This window comes from Vitis riparia, chromosome 14, assembly GCF_004353265.1.
Source record: "Vitis riparia cultivar Riparia Gloire de Montpellier isolate 1030 chromosome 14, EGFV_Vit.rip_1.0, whole genome shotgun sequence".
Lineage (NCBI taxonomy): Eukaryota > Viridiplantae > Streptophyta > Magnoliopsida > Vitales > Vitaceae > Vitis > Vitis riparia.
In genome coordinates, this window is record NC_048444.1 from 7,037,830 (window position 1) to 7,049,958 (window position 12,129).

The window sequence follows — 12,129 nt, forward strand, 5'->3', positions numbered from 1 at the left end:
ACAAATCTATTAAGACACTTGATAAACATAATAAATTTATTACTCCTATGTATGGCATGTTATGAGTTTGTATGATTTAACATTAGGATTAATTTCATTCATCTCTCATGAGATTTGGATTAAATATATCTAACACCTAATAGTTTGAAATTTCATCAAATACCTCATTTATCCTTTTTATTTGTTATTTTCACTTATCTCCCCTCTTACTCAAAATAATGAATGTATTTTGATAAAATTTCAAACCAATAAAGGTGAAGTATATTTAGTCAAACCCTAAGGGGAGGTGAGTGAAATTAACCCTTTAACATTATTAATAATATTTGTTAAGATTTTAACTAGATTAATCTAAGTTAAAGGGGGTGAATAGGATGATAATCTTTTTTTACAAATTTAAATTATGTGAATATAAGATATAATTATATGCAAATATATAATAAATATGATGAAAAAATAATTACATATAAAATAAAAAGAATAGGAAAGAGAAAATGCAAACACTCATTTTGTAGTGGTTCAGTATAAAACGTCCTATATTTATTAGAGCCAAAATATATGTGCTCTAATAGCATATATTCAATATGATTCGTACACCAAATGACATTCAACTCACCCAACTTAACCTAAATTGATGCTAAAGCCCTAACCATAAGTTTAACTTGTATTTTGGAGATTTATCTCAGGTTCAAATGAAGAAAATGTTGTAAGTACTTGAATCATTTCAGATTTTGAAAGATCAAGAAATGGTTGAATGAGAACATAAACGAGTAAAGACTCATAAACCATGAGGAAAGGCAAGACAAGGATATCATGGGTTTGAGATATGAGAAATGACCATTATGGAGTAAGAAAGAAGGCAACAAAACATAGGAAATGAGGCATGAAAAAAGATTTAGTTGCATTGAAATTTAAAACTCAAAATCTGGTGGCAACATATACTTTGAGTTTTGAGGATAAATTTGGAGTACTTTCCAAAGTCCATTTTAGGTATACTATATATCATTTCGAAGCTCAAGAAGTCAGGAGTCTAACTCTTTAAATAGTGTGCAAATTGGAGTCGAAATGAAGAATTTATGGTCATTTGAAGACAACTACATAAATCTGAATGGCCATTTCGAAACCATTTAAAATTCAACTTGTGAATTCGAAATCCAACTTATGAATTTTAAATCCAATTTAAAATGACCCCAATTTCGAATTCACTCACTGCCACTTTGATGTTTCGCCTCCTCTACCTCAAGAATTGCATCTAGGGCACCCTAAGTGGGCCCCACTAGAAATCACCATTTTATTATTTTTTAGTCATTTTTAGGTAATTATTTTGTAATAAGTGGCCAATGAGAGCGTGTCACATCTTAGGTAATTGATGATATTATATAAACTCTCTTAATTCTAAGGTTTGGGAATCTTTGATCATCTTTCGAAAGTTTGACAACTTTGTGGGGAAGAAAATGAGAACTTTGGTTTGTTTTTTTTTTTTTCTTCTTCTTTATTGAATAAATTGTTTTAGTTTTTTTTTATTTATTTAAATTATGGATTTTTACCCTAATATGGATTGTGAATATGATATTACCCTCATGAGAGGTTAAAAAGTCAACTTAGGGCTTGAAGCATGAAAACCTAAGGGTTAGGAAACCTATAGGGACAATGGGTAAATCATTATAACAATGAGATTAATTATTTATTGAATTACAATTTATCAATTTTTTATCATATTCTTGTGAGTTAGTTTATGGAATGATACGATAGGTTATTACTTGATGCTAGTAATTATTGTTAACTCTTAATCATTAGTTATCTCAGTCTTCTCTATCGTTATTTTTCCCAAAACAAAGTTATAAGGAATAGAAAAGGTTAAAAAACCAAACCTTAAACTAGTAATCAATCTCATTCATTTGATGGTTTTAGGAATCTATTTTAAAAAGGAAAAAATTAGGTTTTGGATGCAATTTTGAGTTATAGAATTCAAGTTTATCACAAACGACCAAAAACCCTAAAACCGTAAGATCATTTTACTTAAGAAACCTTCGTTCTCTCTATTTCTATACCTTAAGTTAAATTGTAGAAAGCCCCAAACTTGAATCAATTGAATTAAAAATCAATATTCATTTTGTTATTAATTTAGTTTCTTTTGCTTAGTTTCACTTCATAAAAGTTACTTCACATATTGTTTTTCGCTTTAGGATTCAAATAAAAGCAATTCATTTATCCTAGTATTGAAAATTTCTATAAGTCGGTCCCTGAGAACGATACCCAGAGTACTACAAATGTCGTAATGACTTTTTCTCTAGTTTTTCTTGACCAAAACTGCTACGTTAAAGGCTTAGTATTTTGGATAATAGAGAAGATTGGTCATACATCCACTCTCATCAAGCTCTTAACCAATTGAGGGTTCCACTATTCTGAGACTGCCAAGCCAAACCTCCAAGTTTTACAATTGGATTATGGTTCCAATCAACCCTTTTGGACTTTTGGCACTAAGCACCCTTTACAATCCTCAAGAGATGACTTACTTTTAAATAATCCCTCGAGTGATACCCCATACTTAAGAATCCCTTAGTAATACCTCACACTTAGATTTTTATCTCTCAAAGGTTTACAAGAAATGATAGAAGATATTCTCACAAAATCCTAGTACAAAATTTAGGCTCAAATGATCAAAGATAAACTATGATTGAATGGTGCATTAGTGATATGCAAGTTTTGAAATAAGGTGCACTAAAAAACACTCCCCAAGGCTCAAATATATTTAAAAAAAAAATTATGATGTTAAGCTTATAAAAAAAATGAATTTTGAAGCCTTTTTATAGGAGTTAGAAGCTTAAACTAGCCCTTAGGCATGGTTTAGGTTCATCCAATCAAGCACCAATTCAACTAGTTCATTAGTTGTTAGCATTTAATGTTTTTGGCAAGTGATTGTTAGGGTTTAGGATTTCAACCGATTAAGGTTTACCAGTTGAATACATGCTACTAGAAGAGAAAGTTGCAATCCCTTACCCCTTAACTGAATGCACTGTGAAGTGCTCAAATAATATGATTTTGAGGTCTAAAACATTCAAAAATTATTCAATCATTTTTAAAACCTTTTAGAGAAGTTTAGGAATAATCTGACTTAAGATTTTAATTAAAAAAATATAAAATAAACAGATTAGTATTTGGATGATTTTTTGTATTTAAGTAAGTCAAATATCAAATGCATGATCCTAGTGCATCAACAATCTTACAAAAAAATCCTAGGCAAAGTCTTGAAAGCTCTTTTCTTTGAGATCTTCTTCTACTTCTTGATTTTCTTTTACCTTGATTTGTCTTTATAATTGTCACTTTGAAAATTTTCTTGTCTAAACACATTCAAGATAAAATATTATACCAAACCTTATTTGTACTAAGATTAATCAAGACTTAATGTTCCAATAATTAATTTTGTGCTAATAAAAAACAAATATAGATACTAACTGCATAAGACCATAGGGAGTAAATTCATCTGATCAGATAAAATTCATGTGCATCATTTTTTCCTCATATTTAGAGCATTATTCAATGGTAGAGAAATCATCTAAGCTTTTTTAAACCTAGGAGTTCCATGTTTTTTTTTTAAAGTTGCATCATATGTTTGTTTGTGAGATTCAATTTTTTTTTTTTACATGGGATCCATCAACTTTGACTCATAATTGATATAATAGATAAAGAAATTTATAAAATTGAGATTAATTTCTTGGATTATCTATTCATTCCCCTCCTTGGTACTTTCATATCAAGATCTAAAATTTCTTTCATATTTCATATTACAAATAGTAAAATGTAATAAGAGAAGTGTTTTCCTTTTAAAATTGCCCCAATATTATTTTAAATGTTGGATTGTGAAGTTTGAATAAGTTTTGTTCCGTTTTGCTCAAGATGTTAGGGATTGAGAAACATTTTTTATGCGATGATTGACGAGTTTGCCTCTATTATATAATTAACTCTTTTATGTTTAGGGTTTTGTCTTTCAAGAGTGTGGCCGCAATTGAGAGGTTTTTTTCGAAAGTTGCACCATTATAACTCTTTTCATTCTTTTTTCATTAGTGGATTGTTGAGTATTGGTGTATTCCATGGACGTAGGAATCACATTAATCGTCGAACCACATTAAGAATCTTATATTTTTCTTTATTTTCTATTCATGTAAGTACGTGATTTGGTTAACATTAAATTGTAAAGTTCTTCTTCTGATTATTCATTTTATACTTCACATTTTCTAAGGTTTAGAAACGTTATTAAGTTTTGATCATTTGTTAACATAGATAATTTTGATATCACAAACGCTATGGTCCTATACAATCACATTCATTGTTTGCATCTAATTCATTTTCTATTGAAGACTCTTGAATTATCTATTAAGGATTTTGGAATGCTATTCATCTTTATCAAATCAAGCATTTAACTTTAATTCTTCTCCGATATCTAATACTTGGGTTTGTTGCCTTACTCTACATTCATACTTGAAATATTCTAGTTTGTCATACTTACAGAAAACTAGAGTTTTAAACTTTGATTTTTCCCTTGTATTTTTTAGGATTCTCCATTTTCTCACTACTCATTCCTTATAATAATTTTTTTACATATCTTATAGTATTTTTTTACTTTTGATATTTTTTTCTTTTTCTTTTTCTTTTTCTTTTGACACAAAGGGAGGAGTTAAAATTTCATATTAAAATTGAGCACAAAATGATCCTAACTCTTTTATACTTGATCTAAGTTTATTTTGAATTCTCATATATATCTTTAATAAAGAACATAAAGATAAAGCTTCTTGATTAATATAATTAATGATATCACCATATGTTAGAGATTCATAAGGAAGTGCTCTATCAAATCTCTCCTTGATTCTTAATTTGACTCCTTCATCGAAGACTCTAGGAAGACTGTGTAAGAAGAGTAAAAAAATTGTCTTTATATAGTTTCCCACTTCTTTAGGCTCTTGGGGTTGTGAAGAGATAAGTGGGAGTCTTGCATGCCCATAGGTCCCAAGCCCATTCCAATGGGATTTAGGTGGCCCAATTTAGGGAACCTTAATGAGCACCATTCACATGTAGGGGGCCCTCCTGCGTATGCACACGATTCCAACCACTTTTAACAATTGCATTTTAAATTTTGTTTTCTTGATTTTCCTTGACTTGGTCATTGTCATTGGACTCTGCTTACAGATAGATCCCTCCCCTCATAGTCTCTCATTCATTAACTCTAATCCTTGACAAGATCACTCTCTCTGATGCTTTCTTTCTCTCTACTCTCTAGCAATTTTTCTCTTCATTCATTGCTACCATCCTACACACTGTCTTCACTATTACCATCTTGCATACCACCTTCACTATTACTCCCTTCCATTCCAGTAATGGCAATAGTCCATTCCGTCTAGTGCAGTACTATACCCAACTATTTGTAGCCATACACCTACTACAACCAAACACCTTGCATACAAGTTCTACTACTACAACCATCTTCATTTCTCAAGTTCTACTACTACAGCCATACACCTTGCATCTGAGCCTATTATAGTCACATTGCTCCTCCCAAGTATGTTGCAATCTTCCCTTCTGATGGAGGAACTTCAAAATCTCATAAATTTTCTAGCTATATAGTTACTTGCTAATGAAGTACACTTAAGGTGAGGTTCTTGGTTGTTGGATCCTAGAGGTAGGATGTCAATTCCCTTTTACACCAAGGTTAATCTTCGAGAAGGACAAATCTACTTAAAAATGGTGTTCTATCACGTCTTAGTCGCATAATCCGAAAATACCCTATTCCAATTTCAATTAATTTTGTTTGTCTTGTTTTGAGCTTAGTTTGGTTGAAGTTTCACTTCTTAGTTTATCAGTTCAAAATAATTCATACTTCAATAATCTTTCTTTTCAATAAAGATGATTATAATCTGTTATAGAAAAAATCTTACTGATAAATAAATCTTTATACCATATGAAATCTTTCATTTTCTTGCATCGTAAGTCTATAAGGATTTCTGACATTCTTTCCAAAATACATGAGTTTTCTTGCATCATCTTGTATTTGGGATTGAATTGGAGATAATCTAGGTGATTCATTTTCCAATACTAATATGTCTTGATAAAAAGGTCTTGAGATATTAGGTTGAAAATTTACCCGTTGTAGTTCTTGATCTCTAGTTCTAGTTGGAGTATAGCTAAAAGAAGGTATAAAAGAGCAAGGATCTTGATTTATTTCCTTAATTCCTAGATATTGAATAACATAATCCACAGGGTACAGTCCCTTCCCAATCTTCAATATAATAAATTGATTGAGTATTCTTAATCCCTTTAAGAGTGGTTAAATTCTTGAAATCTCATTAAGATGAATTCATTACCTGACCTAATGGTAATAATTTAGGAATCATTGTTGTTGTATGCACATCATTTTCTTGAAATATTAAAGTCTCTCCTTCTAAGGGTAGAGACCAAGCATATGGAATATAGGAAGTTGTCATGGCTTTGTAATACATTTTGTAAATTATTAAAAAATATTTTGTTTTTTGAATCCATATTATATCATTTGGTTTGAATATTTAAAATAAAAGTTTTATAAATGAAATCATCATCTATACAACTTACTCCATAATGATAGCAATCGAAATAGAAGTTCATCAGCTATATTTGATTCCAGATGTCCTAATATTCAATCTCCAAAATTATTATTTTTACATTATTTTAACAAACATATATGGAATTGTCAAAGTCAAGCCTTGTCAAAGTCTAGTTAAAACCTTTGTTCAACTAAATTTGGGGATTGTTTATTTTTTGAACTTCAGTATTAAAGCAAGTTGTTTTAAGATTTAAGATAATATATATATATATATATATATATATATATATATATATATATATAGTTTTTTTTAAGTAAAATTAACTTTAAAAAAGTGATAAGTTTAAAAAATAAACAATTTTAAAAATGATTCAAATCTTAACACAAGTAGAAAAAATAACTTAATTGATAGAATACCATTGATAACTACTTTTACTTAATTTAAATTAAGGTCTATTTAGATAAACAAATAAATAAATAAATAAGCACCACTTTTGTGCCTCACTGGACCACCTGTGGGACCACTCTTCATCCTTTTTTTCTCCAATAGGATGAATTTTAAGTTGGACATGATAATCCAAATTTCTTTTACTTATTTTTAAAATTTTTATAAGTAGCTAATTAATGGAATTAATTTTGAATTATAAATTTATAAGAGCAAAAAGTCAAGGAGATGACCTGGATTATAACTGAGGTTAATCAGATTATTAGGATATTAGTTTTCAAAATAAGAAATATGAGTAAACGATCATTTCACATACACTTGGCCATATTAAAAAGGAAATCATATTTAAGATTAAAACAAAAAAAGTGGAAAGATCTTATTACTCATTCTGAAAAGCTAGCATGGAAAGATAATATGGATATGGAAAAGAAAAATTCATCATTTGCTGTCTATAACATGGAAAGATGTTGAAGATTCTATGAAGAGGTGCCAAGCCCTTGGCCCCTTACATGATAAATTAAACTCAATGCCTACCTCAATATTATTTTGTAATATGCATCTTCTGTAGTAAATGAATATTTGCATATCACGTCAAATATTTCTATGTTTTGTGCCTTTGATAATTTTCTATAGATGTTATACGTACGTTAACTGTCATGCTATTAACTGATATGGACGCTTTATATTAATTTCAGTATCCTTTCTGATATTTCTTTTCTCCATGCCCACTTTATACAGTTGTCTTTTCCTTTTTTTTTTCTTTTTCATTTTCCTTCTTCTCCTAAAAGTCATTAAACATATGGAGAAGGGAAAGTAATCAAATTCATTCACATTAATTTTGCACTTCTGGTTTGAGAGAAAATATATATATATATATATTAATTCATTTCACTTCTCCCTTTGTCTTCTTCACAATCCTTACAAATTCCAATCAACTTCTTCCTTTTTTTTCAGAAATGGGGCTTGCAGGGAACCTGCTTTTCCTATTAGTTTCATTAATCTTCTGTGCTGTTGCAACTGCCGATTGCTCCAATGGGGGCTGCCAGGTTTGCTTCTTTCTGTGATTTTGAGGACAGTGTTGTTGTAAAATAACATGGGGCTTAGTATGAGGTTGAATTATGATGATTTTGATTTCCATCAGTGCTTTGTAAATGTAGCTTCACGATAAATGCTCGTCGCATGGAGACTGTGCTGCTGGACTCTTCTGCTTCTCCTGCAGTGAACTATTCTCAGACAATACATGCGTTAGATCAACTGTTACCAATCAGTTCTCTCTTCTAGTGAGTGTCTTGTTTTGTGAAAAGATTTTTGAGTTTTGAAATCTCATGATTTGCCTTTAAAATCTAGTCATTAATTGAAGAAATTCAGACAGAAAAGAATTAGAAAAAGAAACTCCCAAAAAATATATGCAAAAATGGTGCAGTAAAGTGATACTGAAAATGAAAGAGATGGTGATGGTTTTAGTTTGAAATGAAAAGAAAAGAAGATTGATGAGAAGTCATCAATCAACAAACATGACGTCTGGGGCTGCTTACAAACAAAAATATTTCACATGGCTCACGAAAATCCAAACCAGAAATCTTGATGGGCATTGGATATATAGTTTGGATGAGGATATGATTTAATGAAAAAAGAGTCCGCTTCATTAATTCTTTTTTTTTTTTTTTTCTCTTATGATAGAATAATTCTCTTCCTTTCAACAAGTATTCATTCTTGACAACCCATAATTCTTTCGCCATCTCTGGAGAACCATCTCATACCGGATTTCCCCGACTTACTACTACATGTCAAGAAGATAGTGTCACCGATCAGCTAAGAGTATGATTATCTTCTCCTGGATATCCTTCCACTATTTTGATCATTTCCAACAGTTGATACAACTTCTTATGAGTTAATAATTTAATTAGTATCATTCATTTGTGTAGAGTGGGGTCCGGGGCCTCATGCTGGACGCTTATGATTTCAAAGGAGATGTATGGTTGTGCCATTCTTTTGACGGGAAATGCTTTGATTTCACAGCATTTGTAAGTATCTATTCTTGGTTGTTGGTCACTTATCTTTTTCTTTCTTGTACTAAATGCATAATTTATTGTAATGAAGCATTATATGCCCTTCTTTGTAGGGTCCAGCTATAGACACTTTCAAGGAAATTGAAGCTTTCCTATCAGCAAATCCAACAGAAATTGTTACATTGATATTAGAAGACTATGTTAGAACCCCAAATGCATTAACCAAGGTATTTACAGATGCGGGTTTGATGAAATATTGGTTCCCTGTGAAAAGCATGCCACAAAATGGTCAGGATTGGCCCCTTGTTAGCGACATGATTGCAAAGAATCAAAGGCTACTTGTATTCACTTCAGCTAAATATAAGGAAAATAGTGAAGGAATCGCTTACCAGTGGAATTACATGGTGGAGAATCAGTGTAAGAGACCTCTCCTTTAGCTTCTACATTACCTTGTGCCATCTATGATGGTTGGGAGTTTACTAATTACTCTAAATTTGTGTAGATGGGGATGGTGGACTTCAAAGTGGAAACTGCACTGCTAGGGGAGAATCGCCGCCCCTTAACGACATGACTAAATCTTTGGTTTTGGTAAATTATTTTTTGTCTGTGCCCCTTAATCTGCCCACATGTGAACTAAACTCGAAAACTCTCCTTAGTATGCTTGACACATGTCATGGTGCTGCTGGCAACCGATGGGCAAACTTCGTTGCAGTTGATTTTTACAAGGTACAAATTGTTCATTGCTTAATTTGAAGCTTCCATCTTAGAATGCTCGTCTGGAATTTTAGTTTGATGCAGAAAATCCAGTAAAGAGTTACATGTGATTCACAAGAAAAAAAGCAAAGAAAAGCTTGCAAAAAGCAAAACAGAGGACATTGAAGGAGAGAGGCTTTTAACCGTTTTGTGTTATTTGATGCAGAGGAGTGATGGAGGAGGAACATTTCAAGCTGTAGACACTATGAATGGGGAGCTGTTGTGTGGCAGCAGGGATGTCCACGAATGTTTGGTAAGTTACAGCCTCTCCTATGTCTTCAAAGGAAACACATACATGCAACTGATTTTCATTAGGTTTTGATATTTAGAGCTGATTAACTTCATTACTTGGTGGCCCATTCAACCTTTCGCTCTCCCTATTCTTTTTTGAGCCCTAGGAAGGGCAGAACCCTGCTTCTTCTGTTTGGAGTTTAGATCCTTAATAACAATTAGGCCAAAACCCTACCCAATTTACATGTCAAGTTTCCACGAAAAAATGACCACTCTTGGAAAGGAAAATCTTCTGACAATCATTTCCTTATTCTTGCAGCCTATATCTCCATGAGGAGCCTCCAACTCATGAGAAGGATCAGAGCCGGGGGAATTTAATCTGGAGTAATTCTCTTGTTTAGCAATAAATTTTTACAAACCAGTGCAATGAGAGCAGGTTATATTTATTAACATGTGGCATTGTTCATTGGCATAAATATTGTACATGAAAATGAACTAAATGGGCTATATTTATGGCTCAAATGCTTGACAATGGGCTTTCGGGCATCGATATGGGCAGGGCCTTTTGTGGGCTCCAGGGAGTATCCAATTTTCGTGGTTGTTTCCATTCTTCCCACACACATTTATTATATGATTATATGCTCTCGTATCTACTAGAATTAAATTTCATTTCATTTCATTTCATCTTAGGTAAATTTAGTTATCACTTAACAGAGATTTGAGGTTTCAGTGATAACCTAGTCTTAAAATAATGAAAGAAAAATCCTTATTTCATAGGATTCCAAGAAAATTTGATTTTCTTATCTTGGTTATGATTCTGGTTTTCATTCAAAACAATGGGCATGTGCGTTCCAATGCTAATGGAGAATAAAAAGGAGTATTTGAATTGCAATAGGAATCCAAATGACTTTAGAAAGTAATTGAACCATTTTTTTTTGCTTCGTGACACATTGGACCTTATAAAGAAACAAGTCTAAAATTTTAGCTTTATAGCATTGAGATGTGATAAGTACTATTACATCTAGGCCCGGGGACATGTGGTTGCGGGTTAGTGGGGATTAATCCAAGAAAATATGCCTCGAGATTGTAACAAAATTGTTGCAGTCGTCATACTTTTAGCAAAATGATCTTGGGTGGATGCCACTTTTTGATTCGAGTGTGGTTGTAAGGGAATAATGGGCTGCAAGTGAAGGGTGTTTGGTAGTGAGGAAAAGGGAAGGAAAATGCTCGACTGTATATTCTTTCACTCTCATATAATGGTGGTGGTGATGGGCACCCAACCACCCGATGACCCAACACGTTGGCCTGTAGGGCACGGCTCTAGGATTTGTCTCGAACAATAATTGAGTTGTGTCTCGATCGATTAACCGGCCTCTGATTTTATCGTTTTGACCTACTACGCTATGTAACTTTTTTCTTGAGCATGGCTGTATTTGAAGTTGGATTTGATGACTCAATACAAGGACCTAGAGACCCTTCAAGCTAAAATGTCATTAAATATAATTATCCCGCTGGCTCATTGTGGTAAACGCCATTCGAGACTGACCATAATCCTTGAATTTAAGTGGATTTCACTTTCAGTAGCACTGTAGTTCAGCAATGCATCATCTAGCCTAGGAGGCTAAGAGATTTGGTTAATTTTATGATTTGACTAAAAGGAGTGTAAACTTTCCATTTGGGCAATTAACTAAGATTTCTTTAGATCTTAAACAGAAAAAGGTGCTTCATATGCATTCTTACTGTGACCCCAGGAGCCGAAGAGATTTCAAACTAGACTTTTTTCTCCATTTTTCAAGTAGTATAGTCATGATCCTGCTGATGCCTTTGTAAAATAATGCTTAATTCCTTGGCTACTGTAACTACTGAATTTAAAACTTGGGGAGATGCAAGTCAAAAAGTCACTGATTTGGATTCAGTCAAACACTGAAAACAGTGTCTGAAACCATGAAGTTTAAGATTATAATCAATAAACAATGCAGTAATCAAAAATCGGTGGTTTATTTACCCTTGTATCTCAGTGTGAAGCATGTGAGTAGGTAGGTTAGGAGGCATCTAACACATGCTAGCAATCTTAGGATAATGATAAAAAAAAATAATCAAATATTGTTATCGTAATAATATAT

General features: G+C 32.1%; 1 protein-coding gene across 1 annotated transcript; it reads left to right on the plus strand.

Moving 5' to 3' along the window:
* Positions 1 to 7,969: 7,969 nt before the first annotated feature.
* Positions 7,970 to 10,582, plus strand: LOC117931353 (PI-PLC X domain-containing protein At5g67130-like). Its single transcript, XM_034852313.1, has 8 exons — positions 7,970 to 8,059; positions 8,171 to 8,293; positions 8,694 to 8,831; positions 8,939 to 9,037; positions 9,136 to 9,439; positions 9,525 to 9,748; positions 9,942 to 10,028; positions 10,326 to 10,582. The coding sequence occupies exons 1-8, from the start codon at positions 7,970 to 7,972 to the stop codon at positions 10,338 to 10,340; spliced, it is 1,080 nt and encodes a 359-aa protein (XP_034708204.1). The 3' UTR covers positions 10,341 to 10,582.
* The last annotated feature ends 1,547 nt before the right edge of the window (positions 10,583 to 12,129 follow it).